Here is a 15765-nt window from a genome sequence, read left to right on the forward strand (position 1 = left end):
CTCTTTTTATAATATTAATGAAAACGTAATATAATATTATAGATAAGCGATACTTCTGTGAGACACCAACTTTAATGTCAGTGTCTCACGTTACATGAAAGTAACGACCCATTGACATATAAAGTCTAAAATTGTTTGATTTGCTTGACATGTTTGACTTTGTAACGAAGAGCATTTTCAAATAGAACTGCATTGTTAGCCCAGGACTGACTGCAGACATTAGTAATAGAGAATCTTTGACTTTATTTATACAAGTAACTCTTAACAGAATATATAATAGTAAAAGTACAGAAGGCTCACTCCTGTGATATTCACAAAATGCCGACATTCTAAATTCTTACCTACGTTAACAAACGGACCGCACGCGAGCAGTCGACATTGAATTCTATTGGGCCCCCGACATGTAGTTGTAGCGTAGCGATAGAATCGCGGAGTGAGCAGCCCCGGACAGAAGTGATTATTTTTATCGGATAGTAGTGTACTGCTGGAATTGGACAGTAGAAAAGTTCCTAAACTTATTAATATCAAAGGAAGTGGGCTCGCATGGAGAATGCACTTTGATCTGTCTCATGTGCGTGTCTCTCCCGTTCTGGTGGTTGCTCAATACTGCTATCTGGATCATGAATGTTCTTATTGGTCTGTCATGCATGTCTTTGATTGGTATCATTTCCCATCCTGAAAGAAAAAAAAATATTTTAGCACTAGTAGGATTAATAGGGCAGCTAGTTTTAATCAATTCCTAGGGCAAGCATTTCAATAATTTATAATTTTAATGTAGTCTATATGACTCAACTTTTGCTTCATACTTGACCAGATATACGCACCCTACCCTCTATTATGGGGCTAGACTCAATTTCATCATCTGTGGGTATTTACAAACAGCTGCCAATTTTACTATATTATGGCTAGTCTAAATTTTAGGACAACCTGATGTAGATGAATGATTACCACAGTGTATTAAGTATGATTAAATGGGATAAGCCTTAGCTAGTCACAACTATTATATTAGTAATCTACAAGCCAAATATCCCCATGTTAGACTTACCACTCGGCTCAATTAATTCAATCACTTCAATTTCCTGCAAATCATTGAAGTGTGTCCCAGCCCTTATAGATATCCGGCTGGGAGTGTAGCTCTCATCTAGTTTGTAGTCCGTGTAGATGTAGATGTGCGACACCATGGTCTTCCTCTGGAACTGGATGTTGACAAGGTGCGGCAGTTGTCCGTCGGACTGCCAATATGTGTCCATACAGTCATCCCTCAGCTGGTCTATACCGAAGCCTGTGGGTGATAAAAATAATAACTGACACTTTGAAGGAAATAACTAAGGCTCGGAACCGGTTTATTTTTTACCGGTTAAAATCGGTTTATTTCGATTTTACTCCCACGAACGTTATAACTTTATTTTAACCGAAATAAACCAGTTTATTCGACGAGTGGCCTATACCTATGTTCACGCGGCGACTTTTTTTGTTTGGTTTTGTCAGTATTATGTATCACACTGCGGAATAAACCAGTTTATTTTGTTCTTAACCGGTTAATCTAATGAAACCTTTATGAAAGCATTCCCTTAAAAGCCGGTTTAAAAATAACGATTTTTCGAGTGAAAACGAAATTTAAAGGTTTTGCCGCTAGTACATGATTACTTGAAAATTTATATCCGAGCCCTGGAAATAACATAGGGCAGTGCTTTCAACTTTAATAGCATTATTACACTGTACATACAATGATATTACCCCATTTTCTCTATTCAATGGTTTATACCTGTGGTGATTAAAAATAGTGTCTTTCATGGCCAGCACTGTAGTAAAAATGCACTTGATTGCATTTTTCATAGAAATTTGGCCTGCCTCTAAAATTTGTTTTTTTGGCCCACATTTGCTCAATTTTGCTCACCACTGGTTTAGACAGTTGCCACCCTCAAACATTGACAAGAAGATTGTTTCGGAATGCAACCGGTACAGTTACCAGCATTTCCTACTCCAAATACAAAATGCAAGGCAGCATGGATTACATTTAATCGACATCTCACATCTCATCTGTCACATTTGACAGAGAACTATAGGCCCTCTGTCAATGTACCCCTCAGACCACGGTGACGCGATGCCTGCGAGATGCACTGTGTCGATCTTGAACTCTCCCCTCACTCACCCACTCACGCAATTGATTAATTTATTTCTTACATTTTGTAATAATTATTATGTTCTGTTTAAGTTTCATGGCGCGTTGGATTGTCTGTCAAGCCATGTAAACATGTTTTTCCAAATAAATAGTAAATGTAATAATGGAACATACCTGGTTTACAAGATGATAGACTCCAAATAGCGTGATTGCCGACTTCTCTCACTCTTCCAGATCTTTCACTGGTAAGCGGGTCTTTATCAGTTGCCATGGTTTGAAGGAAATTGCTGAAACAGACGTATGGGATGAATACTTGAAAAATAGACGTACGAAAGTAAGGTTAGCAAACTTCTATTTTATGGTACAGCGACTAAAGATAAGTCTCTTGTTTAACAATAATAGTGTTAGTAGTTGTGTTGTGTCTGTAGTTTTAATTATTTATATTGTTCCCAAAGTTGTTACGACGGTTGTCGTCCCTGATTGGATACTTCAATAGATTTTGTGATAGTGGACAATTATGTAAGCATACTTACTAGTTTTTTCACTCTGATTTGGTTACAGTAGTTGTATTTATGTAATTATAATACTAAACAATTATTTATTATTACAGACGCGTCTTTACGAGGTCGTTACGTTGAATTTCGTGGTGTTGACGGTGTTGTGACACTGACAGTTGACAGTAGTGACAGTGACAGAAAACTGGCGCGATCTGTTACTTTGTAATTTGTTAGATAACCCTTATGTTATGCGATTTTATTGTCGATCAATGAAGTTAAAATTAATCTTATTATTTAGTAAACATAGTGATTTAAAATATTACAACTTCATTTGGATTTCTTACTCTGTAGCTGACAACAATGAAACCATCATTCTAAAAATTATATCTATCACCGCTTTTTACTATGGTATCGGAACGTACTATTTAAATTAAAAATCTTCTGTTTTTATCCGACTATACGGTGAAACGAAAAAAAAACGTTATGGTTGTTATTTTTCACGAAACGTGACGTGAGAGATTGTTACTATACCCAAGGACGATATAATACGGGACAAAGTCCATACAAAAAAGCGTATCCCTGAAATGTAGAGGTCTTTTAGTCTTAAAACTAGATGGCGCTGTTTCGCAACCTGGAAGTGGCCAAAATCATATTTTCCCCATATATTTTTGCTATTTTTATTTTTAATAAGAACAAATCACATGCTTCTTTATTTTAATATCATGATATCACGTCAATACACGTTTAAAAAAAAATTGTAAGCATCATCAGTGTAATTATGATAGTATTTAATAGGTGGCGCTAAAAAATCGAGGTAAGATTCTAGTATGAATATTGTAAATTCTATAAAAAATATCCTAAGATAGCAATTTACTTTCCCCATACAGTGTAGGTCATATACACTTAGGTACGTAATTATCAGAATGCATGGTATACATACCTGACACTTCTATAGATGATTCCTCATCCACGCTCACGCTGTCCCAACCTTCTCGGGGCCAGGTGAGCCTCTGATCTGCTTCGCTTGCTTTTATGTTACGGCGGCTGATTGTCACTCCGTGATCTGTGGGTTTTAAGTGCTCATGAATATGGTATTCTCCTAACAACCGTCCCTTAGAACATACATCATCGTCATACTACTCATACTAAGGATTGATCTTATTCAACCAGACAGGGTACACCAAATACCTCTTCCTCGGACGCCTACACGCCCAAGTGGATAGTCGAGACGTACCGCCACACTACGGCACGTCTGTCTGGAGCTCGGCGGGTGTGAGGACGTGCTGAACTGTCAACACCCTCGTACCTATCATACCGACTCTTCTGGAGAACTCGTCTTCCAGGATTGATAACAGTGAGGGCCGTCGGCGTACCTCTCGACCCCCGGCGACCTCGTCTTTCCGGGCTGAGCCAGGTACGCCGCCGACGTGCCCCTCGACCCCCGGCGACCTCGACCCCGGGCTGAGCCGAGCACGCCGTGGACTTGCACCTCACCCTCTGGCGATCTAGTCTTACCAGGATTGAGAACAGTGAGCCGTCGACGTACCTCTCGACCCCCGGCGACCTCGACCCCCGGGCTGAGCCAGGTACGCCGCCGACGTGCCCCTCGACCCCCGGCGACCTCGACCCCCGGGCTGAGCCGAGCACGCCGCGGTCTCACCATGATTGAGCATGCATGCTTATTCTAAGTGTGTCTACCTGTCACTTACCGGCACCTTTAGCGTGCCTTGTCTGCTTGCGCCTCTGGAGAACTAGTCTTCCAGGATTGAGTACCATACTTACTATTTAGATAAACAACTCGGCACCTAGTGGCACCTTTAGTGCGCCTTGTCTGTTACTAAGATAATCGAGGTAATAGCCTTTAGTTAGATATGGAAACAATTGTAAGAGATACCATTACACCACTGTGAGCCACCAAGTATAAATAAATACTTAGCTTTAGTCGTCTCTGCAATATCTGGATAGCACGTGGATCACTTCACTGTGTGTTACACTTTTAAGTACTGGCGCGTTTCTCGCGCCTCGTGGAATGTCTACGTGGCACGTAGTTTGACAACTTTGAGATACTTACTATGGCTCCACCCAGAGGGCGCCGCCAGTGTTGCCGCAGGGGAATATTCTTGGGGCTCTATAGTTTCGCGTTGGTCGCGACACTCCCCACTACAGGCAGCAAAACTGCGACTAAGTTGCTGGTCCACTCCTTAATCTTCTCAAGAGCACGAAGCGCCGCTGCTCTCTTAGGTCTGGACTCGTCGTGATGTTCAGCCGACGCGATGTTCTCTAGGTGGTGCGTTTCAGGATCAGTGTTCTCGCAGAACGTCATGTCTTTGACTGCGAGTGGGTCTGGTTCGGGTATGGACTTAGGCTCAGGCTCGTGTAACTGACTAGATGCAGGCTCTAATAAGACTGAATCAGACGGTATTTCTTCTGACTCGTTTAATTCTGTTAATTGATAAGATTTCTGCTCAGAAGTCTTAAGAACGTCGTTAGTGGATTCTTTCATCACGTCGTCCCTTCTTGTTGGATGTGGGACGTCAGGAACCTGTACAGATTCTTCTACGCTTTCTTCATGTGACGTTTGTTTACACTGTTCCTCTCCATCTTCGATCTCTAACGGGTAGAGATGCGCGATAGATCTTGTATATATTGTATCTCCTACTTGGACCGTGGCTACTCTACATACACCATCGGCGCCTTCCTTTAAAGATACTATTTTCCCAACTTTCCAATTGATCCTATTCTTCGTGTCGCCTTTTATTTGCACTATCTGACCTATTTTTGGCGTTAATTTTGAAGTCACTCTAGGCTCCTTAGGATGATGGGAGTATCTTTCTCTCAAATTTAGGAGATACCTGTTCTCAAACATCTCTTTGAATTCTCGTAGAATGATGAGCGCTTTCTTCCAACCTTTAATTAGATTGTCTTTGGTTACTGTCCCATGTGACGTAATAGGATCCATGCTCGACGTTTCCATTACGATACATTTTCCCATGGTAAGAAAGTCTGAGGGTTTTAATACGTGGTCAGGTTCTGAATCCACGTAGGTTAAAGGTCTTGTGTTAAGTACTGCTTCTATTTCCTTAACTGTTGTTGCCAGCTGGCTGTCATTCAATAAGTGTTTTTGTAAGGTTTTCTTCATACAATTCTTGGTTAAGCCAATCAACCTTTCGTAAAATCCTCCATGCCATGGGGCTAATTGCGGTATGAATTTCCATTTAATCTCCTTTTCTATGCAATATGGGTCTTGAAGAATTTCAGAAAGTAACTTGTAATGAGCTGCGTTGTCAGATGTAATTAAGGTAGGCACGCCTCTCGCTGATATCATCCTTTTTAAGGCCAGAAGACCTTCTTCCGCTGTTAGATCCTTTACCACTTCCAGGTGAATGGCTCTTACCGCTAAACATGTATAAAGGCTAATCCATCTTTTACAACTGCCATTCCCGTTGTTAACTAGAAGTGGTCCCAGGTAGTCTGTTCCAACGTACGTAAAAGGAGAGCTGTAATTGACTCTCTCTTTAGGAAGAGCAGGGGTTTCTGGTAGTCTATAAGGTCCTCCATCATGTTTCATACATTCAGGGCATCCCTTTAATATCCGTTGGACTTTACTTCTTCCTTGAGGAATCCAATACATTTCTCTTATTTTATCAAGCGTGTGGCTGACACCTACATGTTTGTTCTCTTGATGAGTTTTCATTATAATTTCCTTCGTGAAATCTGACTCTTTTGGTATGAGTATAGGGTATCGTTTGTCGAACGACCAGTTTGCGTTTTTCATACGACCTTTGCATCTCAATAGGTCATCAATGTCCTTGAATACTCCTAAGTTTCGACTTAGATTGGTTTCTTTTCCTTCTACCTCTAGAGGAAAATATTTAGCTTGAATTTCTTTTAATTTATGAAGCTTGTCGTCTGTTGACTGATTATTTCCTATCACTTCATTTGGTGTTATAATTTCCTCCGTTTTCATCGGGTTGACATTAACAACTGGATCTTCTTTATCGACCATCTCTATGTCTTCTTGGAACCCAAGACCCTCCCCTGTCAGAAGAGAACTGGTTGGCTCACTGCCGGATGTGGTTGGCCATTTCTGTGGATCTTCTGTTATAAACTGCGGACCATTCAGCCATTTCTCCTTATCCTCCTCTGCACGAAGGGGTCTTGTGCCTACATCTGCTGGGTTCAAGCTTGATGGTAGATATCTTATCTCCAGGTCTTTGTTTGTCTTGATTTCTTCTACTCGTCTGGCAACGAAGGGAGGAAGTAGTTTGTTAGACTTACACCATTCGATGACAATCTGACTATCGGTCCATAAGACTTGTCTTACTATTTTCTGTTGCAGAAACTTAAGGACGAACTTCATCAGTCTACAGCCTATCAGTACTCCCAGAAGTTCTAGACGGGGTATCTTGAGGTTATCTTGATCCTTGGTTGGTATCAGACGGGATTTACCCATGATAAAGCTTTTCTTCGAGCCACAGACTAGAAACACCGATGCTGCGTAGGCTTGTAGTGAAGCATCTGTGAAGCAGTGCAGTTGGTAATTCGCTTCCGTTGGTGTCTTCATGTAACATCTATCCACCGATACCTTTCCTATGACTTCTAGGTTCTGTCGGATGATGTTCCACTCTTCTGTTAGCTCGCTTGATAATGGTGAGTCCCAAGATGCTCCGGCCTTCCAAAGTCCTTGCAGAAAAAGTTTAGCTGATAATGTATGAGGTGCCGCGTAACCGCACGGGTCATAAATTGATGCGATAGTCTTCAGTATTCCTCTTTTTGTGACTGCTTCCTCTTGGAGGTTGGGCTTCAGCTGGAGGGTGTCCTTTTTTATGTCCCACTCTAAGCCAAGTACTTTTATCTTGTTTTCTTTACATGTATCAGGGACCATCTTCATGAATTCTTCGGAGTTAGAACTCCAATCCCTGAGTGACATTGAAATATCTTGAAAAGATCCTTTTAAACTTTTGTAAAGCTCTATTGCTTCAGCTGTAGTACTACAGCCTGAAACAAAGTTGTCTACGTATATGTCATTCGCTTTCTGCCTGACATGCTGATCTTCTGCATTATTTAAATGTTCTTTAATAGTCGCATTCAGTAGAAACGGTGAAGATATCACGCCGAATGGAACTCTGCAGAATCTTAGGTAAAGTAGGTTATCCTGAGATACTGGTTTAGAGGTATCTTTAAGCCATAAGAATCTGGTAACGTCACGATCCTTCTCGTGTAATGCCATCTGTAAAAACGCCTTTTCTATGTCGGACGTCAATCCTATGTGATGTGTCCTGAATTTGATGAGTAACCCTGTAAGGTCTTCAAGCATGAGTGGTCCTCTGTATAAGCACTCGTTCAGACTCTTGGTGTTCTTGTTACTCTTGGAACTAGCATCATACACGATTCGCATAGGTTTTCCTCGATGACGTACTCCATGGAAGGGTAGGTAGTGAATAGCGTTACCAGTTGACGTTCCTGATGTGGGTACGACTTCTATTATACCCTTAGCTAATTGTTGTTTAAATGTATCGTCGTATGACATTAAGGTTTCTTGGTCCATGCGCTTCAGTAAACTTGACAGACGCCCAAAGGCGATTCCAAAGTTATTAGGTAAGTCAGGCGGATAAGTTATCCATGGCCAGCTTACCGTGTATCTATTGTTAATTTTTACTGTAGTTTCATTAAAATTTTTAATAGCTTCTTCTTCTCTTGTTGCTTTAGGTGAATCACAAATTCCTATACATTCCAATTCCCAAAGGTTTTTAATGTCTCCATCACAAAGAGGTGAATCTGGTTGATGAAGCTTCGTTTCAATACAAGTTTGAGCATAAGTCACTACATATGATTCCTCTTCAAGCTGTGGTTCCGTCTTGCCACTGACTATCCATCCAAGGGCAGAATCCACTAGAAACAAGTTACTATCTAGTTGTATCTTAGTTTCATAAATAATGTTAAAGTAGTAGTCGTTTCCGATTAGAATCTGCACCTGTCCGCTTACAGAACCATCATCCGCCAGTACATAAGACTCGGGTACGCCCCGTAACTTGACATTTGGGATGAATCCTCTTGAAATGCGTTGGACACAGTTAGCTTGTATAACTATCTTCTTATTTGTTCTAGTTACTAACTGTAGAATCACTATAGGACTATGTATTTCCTTCGGAGGATCTTCACCGAAGGTGAAAATTGTCAAGAGACTTTCTTCTTCGACTGGAAGCTTCAACTCCTTGGCCGCTTGAAATGTGACATAAGAACGTTGAGACCCTGGGTCTAAAATTAAACGGTATTTACACAATACATTATTCTTATCACCTAAGGGGTTAGCATAAACAACAGCTGTCTGTAGAGTGGTGATTCCTCTTTCTGAAATAGTCAAGACTGTTTCTTTGTTTTGGGATCCTTTGGAAAATTTGAAGGGCATAAGGCCATGTTGTGCCTTTCCTTTCCTGGGCAAAGTCTACAAGTCCAGTTTTCCTTACAGTCCTTTACAAGATGATTCTTCCTAAAGCATATAAAGCATCTTCCGGTCAACCGCTTCTTTCTTTCCTCTAAAGTAGAAGCGTCCTGGCACGTATAATTGCGGTGTTTGCCGTTGCAGAATATACAACCTAAGATTTTCCCTTTTTCCTTTGGGTTAACAGTTGTAGATCTGTTAGCAGATGTTGCAACATTAGATACGCTCGGTTTGTTTCCTTTTTTGGGTTCATTGGCCCTTTGAAATTTTCCTTTTCTATTTAGTCCTTTTCTATTAGTACTTCCTTGATAATGTTGAGTATTTGAGGTATTATTTCCCTGTTGGAAATGATGCATTCTCTTCGCACGCTTTGCGTTCACATGCAGGGTACCGACAGTGCTGTCATCTACCTCATGTGATCGTTTCCTTCCAGCAATTCTCTCTGCATCTTCCTTTGCAGTGATAATTTTATTCAATTGTTCCCGGAGTTCTTGTGTGGACTCATTCTGAATTTTCAACTTTATTTCGTATATTAAATCCGAAGGAAATTTCTCCAAAATCATGAAACGAAGATGGTTGTGGTTGGTGTTTTCGCCAAGAGACTCTAGGATTTTAAGATTGCGCTCCACCTCGTTGAAAGTTCTTCTACAATCTTCTGCGCTGCTTTTTGCCGCTTCGATTTTGTATAATGTAGCATAGTGGGCATCAATCAGATGAGCTTTCTTGCCAAAACGTTCCTTTAGTAGAGTGACCGCTATCTTATAGTTTCCGTTAGTGGTAGGCAGGCCATCAATAGCTTTCTTAGCATCACCCGTCACTGAAGTTTTAAGATAAGACAGCTTGTCTACATCAGGTAAGTTTCTTGAGTCGATATTGCTGCTAAAACTATCCCAAAATTCGCACCAGGAAAGCACATCCCCGTTATAAACCTGTAGTTGGAGTTTCGGTAGTCGACAAGAGGAATTCACTTCAGGCGGCTTTTCCTGGGTCTCACGGGATACGGTGACTTGGTCGATCTTCGCCTTGAGTTCTGCTAAAGTCTCTTCTGCTAAAAGCTGCTGGCCACTAATCAAGAAAATTTCATCTGATGCAGGAGTTGTAGCTAAACGAAAGTATTCTGATAAATTAGCGTTGAGCCTATTCACTGCAGCTTGCAGTCTGTTATAGACGACCTGAGCCTGTCCTATGTTTTCTGACCGAACCGTACTGGGTATTGTTTCCAATTCAGCACCAATTTTTTCACTGGTGATTCGAAGTCTGATTAAGAGAATCTCGTCCATCTTGTCCTGGAAGGTACAGAAATATATACTATAAACTAGTATCTTTTATTAAAACTCTTATTGGGAAAAGTCTATTTAATTATCCTTCACAAGGATAGGTTTCTGACATTTTCTTTAATTATTTTAGAATGCTACTAGAAATGAGGAATTGTTTATTTTTTATTAATCTATTCTTATTATGGAAAACAACACTCAATAGTTAAAAGTAACAAAAGATTAAAATTTAATTTAATTTATGAGGACTCTTATTTGAAACTTTAATACTTTCACTTTAAAATTAATTTAATTAATGAGTTCTTTTATTTCCAAATTTAAATTATTTCACTTTAAATTGAATATCACTAAAGAAAATTGGAATATCTGTAAACATAACATACACACAGACATGTTATTGAACTCAAATTTATGTTAAGACTTATCACTTCTTATCAGTGCTTGTCAGTAACGTTGACGTTTACACGCAGGTAACTATAATATAACTTTGCACTGTCACTTTCACTCATTCAGCTTACTCATTTGTTTTATTTTTGTATTTAATTTGTATGACGTATTTTAACGAACACTATTGACACAAATTCACTTCTTATACTAAACCTGTAAAGAAGATGTTAATTCACATATACACACAATCAACATAAAAAAAATTTTCTCAAAGTTCTTTAAGGAATAAGTAAACAACATTGTGAGTTCAGGAAAAATATGCGAGATATGCATAACATAATATCTCACGATGTTAAAAGCTTCTCTAAACTTTTAAAGAATACTAGAATTCGCCATTTTGACTCCGCTGCAAATACATTTCTTCATCCAAGTTAATCTTCGCCAATAACAAGTACAATGTCAAAGTATTCAAGATATCTCTAATAAAACGTAATACGGATGTTAAAACTTGAATATTGACTGTAATATTCTTACTTAACTAACTTTATTTCTACTTTAGAACTTTAAACACGCCATGTTTCTTTGCAAAAACCACGAGGTCGTTTTCGCTAACTTTACGGCAAATTAGCTGACGATTGGTTTTTCTTTGAACAAACTTCATGTGATGACGAAGTAGTTATTTAAAAACTTACCGAGGAATTTCTTTTCTCTTTTCTCGTCTAATCCGGTGGTATGTGTCGAGTCCGTGATGGTTCACGGAGGCCGGTTCGTGTTTTTGTCTTCCTATGACGTAAAATACACATATTTTCAATAATCGTACTCATTCACCAATTTAATTCTTCTATAAAGCACTTGAAATTGTACAAAACAACTGCATCTTACCTATAAACTGGATGCAAACTTCTTGGGAACCAGCGCTGTTGCAGCTTCTCCGTAAACAAAGTTTCAAAGTAAAGCGTATTCTCTACGGGAATTAGTGTTGCCAGCCTTAGTCAGAACTCCCTGATTTCTGACATATTTAACGAATAAACTAACCGTAACTTGTTTCTTCTTCGGTCCTTTTAGATGCATCGTTATTACTTTTATACAAATACTTAATACTAAAATCTTAATTCTAATTAAGTTTAACACACATGTATCAAGTAAAATTCAAAGCGGAAAATTCCTCTGCCCCTTCTTATTTTACGCTTGTCTTATAAGACTTATAAGATATACCTGCAGTATACCATAGGCTAGTGCTTCTCTTCTTATCCCTGAAAAGATCTTCTAGCTTATATACTAATCAATCCAATATAATTACGAACACAAAGACAAAATTCTTACCGACTTATATCTATACACAGTTCAGTATGACCGTTTGACTTAATTACACATTCATCTTATAAGAAAATTCTCATTACTGCCTTCCAAGTCGAATCCGTTTGTAAAATAATTTCTTCTCTTCACTGAAGTTATCCGGTTAATCCTTTCGAGTCGTAATTTTCTCCCGACATTTCGGGTAATCTTCTTACTGTAACTGTAGCAACACTACTTCGTGCTATGGCCGCCGCGATGGCGCGATGGCCGCCATGTTTCGCTTTTGGCCAATCAGAGACGTATTCGTGACGTATCCCGGAAGCAACTGAAGCAACTTTGTTCAATAACATGACCTTTTATTTTTGAATAATGAATTTTTAATTTCATAAATTCGGACGAATACTGAAATCTTCATACTTTTATTTTTTAAACATTATTTATAACAATTGAGCCTTTTTTCTTATACGGGGAATAAAATGTATCTTATAAGTAAGTAAACCATCCTTTAGCCGAGAGAGTACGCCATGATGTATTTTCTCATATCCTGCCGTATTACACAGTCAATGAAATTACTTTATTCTTAAAAGTCTTCACTTATTGAGCTCTTGAAGTAACTTTCATAACTAAATGAGCCAAAATTGATGTTGAACCAGACCCTGTAATTATATGATTCCGCACGTGTACTTAAAGTACAAATCTTGCAATTTTTGTTACTATTGACACACACATGTTATTTTTCTTAGAATAATACGTTTAATGTTAGGATAGTATACCTTGCATTCATTTTAGGTTATGCCTTGATTCTATATCTGTTCAATCCCAGCACTAACCACCAATGTCGCCACCCCTCTCCTAGCCGCCTACGGTACATTTACGAGTCCGTAAAGGAGAAGGATGGCAACTTATTTGTGTGTGTGTGGTCAATATATATACTGACCACCAAACAGAATGCATGGTATACATACCTGACACTTCTATAGATGATTCCTCATCCACGCTCACGCTGTCCCAACCTTCTCGGGGCCAGGTGAGCCTCTGATCTGCTTCGCTTGCTTTTATGTTACGGCGGCTGATTGTCACTCCGTGATCTGTGGGTTTTAAGTGCTCATGAATATGGTATTCTCCTAACAACCGTCCCTTAGAACATACATCATCGTCATACTACTCATACTAAGGATTGATCTTATTCAACCAGACAGGGTACACCAAATACCTCTTCCTCGGACGCCTACACGCCCAAGTGGATAGTCGAGACGTACCGCCACACTACGGCACGTCTGTCTGGAGCTCGGCGGGTGTGAGGACGTGCTGAACTGTCAACACCCTCGTACCTATCATACCGACTCTTCTGGAGAACTCGTCTTCCAGGATTGATAACAGTGAGGGCCGTCGGCGTACCTCTCGACCCCCGGCGACCTCGTCTTTCCGGGCTGAGCCAGGTACGCCGCCGACGTGCCCTCGACCCCCGGCGACCTCGACCCCCGGGCTGAGCCGAGCACGCCGTGGACTTGCACCTCACCCTCTGGCGATCTAGTCTTACCAGGATTGAGAACAGTGAGCCGTCGACGTACCTCTCGACCCCCGGCGACCTCGACCCCCGGGCTGAGCCAGGTACGCCGCCGACGTGCCCCTCGACCCCCGGCGACCTCGACCCCCGGGCTGAGCCGAGCACGCCGCGGTCTCACCATGATTGAGCATGCATGCTTATTCTAAGTGTGTCTACCTGTCACTTACCGGCACCTTTAGCGTGCCTTGTCTGCTTGCGCCTCTGGAGAACTAGTCTTCCAGGATTGAGTACCATACTTACTATTTAGATAAACAACTCGGCACCTAGTGGCACCTTTAGTGCGCCTTGTCTGTTACTAAGATAATCGAGGTAATAGCCTTTAGTTAGATATGGAAACAATTGTAAGAGATACCATTACACCACTGTGAGCCACCAAGTATAAATAAATACTTAGCTTTAGTCGTCTCTGCAATATCTGGATAGCACGTGGATCACTTCACTGTGTGTTACACTTTTAAGTACTGGCGCGTTTCTCGCGCCTCGTGGAATGTCTACGTGGCACGTAGTTTGACAACTTTGAGATACTTACTATGGCTCCACCCAGAGGGCGCCGCCAGTGTTGCCGCAGGGGAATATTCTTGGGGCTCTATAGTTTCGCGTTGGTCGCGACAGTAATGATATGAGCTGGGACACTGCCACACGCAAGCGTAACTTTGATTTATCACCAACCAAGCTGGAGCCTTCCCCCAAAAAAATAGTAATTGGTCCGGCCCCGAGCCCGAAAAACAGGAGGCTAATACAAGTATTACAGTTGAGGAGTCCGGTAATAGTAATGTGGTAGAGTCAAACGCGAACAATCAAATAGAGTCAACTGAAATAAACAATAGTTCCGTAACTGAATCCAACCCACATTTATACAAACACCCCAGTCTAGACAGCAAATCACGAGAGTATGGTGCCGACGATGATGGGCCGTTCATTGTGCATGTTTCTAGGGAGGACGCCCCTGCTTCCAGTGCCACTCTAAAACCCATAAATGTAGGCCTCTTACTAACTCAGGCAAATGTTAATAACATCCAAAGGGACGGTGGCATTAAATCAGTAGGTCGCAACAGAGTAGCAGTCACTTTCTCCACAGCGGCAGATGCAAATAACTTCCTGAAACACCCGCTTCTAAGTAAAAATAAGTTTACCGCTGATATCCCTTCATATCATGTATCTCGAATGGGAGTGGTACGAGGAGTTCCTTCAGATTGGTCCATGGAGGAATTGGTCAACGGGACAACCATCAGAGAAGGTAAAGGGAAAATCCTTAAAGCTCGTCGGCTTCAACGGAAGGTGTTAAAAGATGATGGCTCCCCATCCTGGGTGCCAACCCAATCGGTAGTCATGACTTTTGAGGGACAAAGCTTGCCGTCTAAGATCTTCGCATATTACACCTCATTAGTTGTGGAAGTGTATCAGCTGCCAATCATCCAATGTAGGAAGTGCCTCAGGTTTGGTCACATCCAAGCACAGTGCCGGTCTGATGCTAGGTGTTACAAGTGTTCACAAAAGCACCCTGGTGATGGATGTAACATTGCTCCGGAACATGTGAGATGTCTATTTTGTTCGGGCAGACATTATGCTACAGATAAAACATGCAACGAATTTGGTCGGCAGAAAGCTATCAAACTTGCTATGTCCGAACAGAATATTTCTTATGCAGAGGCAGCCGCTCAGTTCTCAGCAGTTCGTCGGCCATACTCAGACGTGGCAAGAGTCATGTTCGAACAGGTTCCAGACCCCTCTAGGTCGTCTGAGTCACCCTGCCATCCTAATGTATTTATGCCGTCACCTCCGTCTACAACTTCTTATCGCAAGACAGTATATCGGGCACCCCGGCCGAGGGTCTCTCTTTCCCCGGGTTATGACAGAGAGGCTCACAATAATATTGTCCGAACTCCCCCACCACAGCTCCCCAATGGCCAGGCCCTGAATGGTGCTTACAATAGAGTCACCCCTCAGGAGGACCTAATGGAGCTGTGCTTGAAGCTCCTTACAAACATCATCGCGAAATGGAGCGACATACTACCGAACGACGTTGCGCCTTTAATGGTCACACTTGCAGGGCGACTCACCTTTCACAATAGGTCACCAGGTCAATTTTTTACAATGGAATAGTCGGAGTATAATCCCAAAGAAACCTGAACTTACTCAGATGATCAATGACCAAGCGGTGTCCGTTGCGGCCATTTCGG

The 15765-nt window shown here is 41.2% G+C and overlaps 2 protein-coding genes across 6 annotated transcripts; both read right to left on the reverse strand.

The window, feature by feature from the left end:
• Window positions 1-226: 226 nt before the first annotated feature.
• LOC125228988 (anaphase-promoting complex subunit 10) lies at window positions 227-2816 on the reverse strand. The gene is made up of 4 exons (XM_048133744.1): window positions 2656-2816; window positions 2297-2409; window positions 1046-1282; window positions 227-675 (listed from the first exon to the last, which is right to left on the reverse strand). The coding sequence occupies exons 2-4, from the start codon at window positions 2391-2393 to the stop codon at window positions 464-466; spliced, it is 546 nt and encodes a 181-aa protein (XP_047989701.1). The 5' UTR covers window positions 2394-2409; window positions 2656-2816; the 3' UTR covers window positions 227-463.
• A 741-nt stretch (window positions 2817-3557) lies between these two features.
• LOC125228623 lies at window positions 3558-14196 on the reverse strand. Of its 5 annotated transcripts, none has more exons than XM_048133275.1 (6): window positions 14115-14196; window positions 11415-13106; window positions 9723-10347; window positions 8703-8706; window positions 4691-8244; window positions 3566-3682 (listed from the first exon to the last, which is right to left on the reverse strand). In XM_048133275.1, exons 3-5 carry the CDS (start codon window positions 9765-9767, stop codon window positions 4748-4750), a joined length of 3546 nt encoding a protein of 1181 aa, XP_047989232.1. In that variant the 5' UTR covers window positions 9768-10347; window positions 11415-13106; window positions 14115-14196; the 3' UTR covers window positions 3566-3682; window positions 4691-4747. The 5 variants fall into 5 exon arrangements, with proteins under 5 accessions (XP_047989230.1, XP_047989232.1, XP_047989233.1 ...); XM_048133276.1 differs by lacking the exon at window positions 14115-14196 and having other exon boundaries at window positions 11415-11505; window positions 11605-13470; XM_048133278.1 differs by lacking the exons at window positions 8703-8706; window positions 9723-10347; window positions 11415-13106; window positions 14115-14196 and having other exon boundaries at window positions 4691-5212; window positions 6097-6229.
• Window positions 14197-15765: the final 1569 nt, after the last annotated feature.

The sequence above is a fragment of the Leguminivora glycinivorella genome, chromosome 8 (genome assembly GCF_023078275.1).
Source record: "Leguminivora glycinivorella isolate SPB_JAAS2020 chromosome 8, LegGlyc_1.1, whole genome shotgun sequence".
NCBI lineage: Eukaryota > Metazoa > Arthropoda > Insecta > Lepidoptera > Tortricidae > Leguminivora > Leguminivora glycinivorella.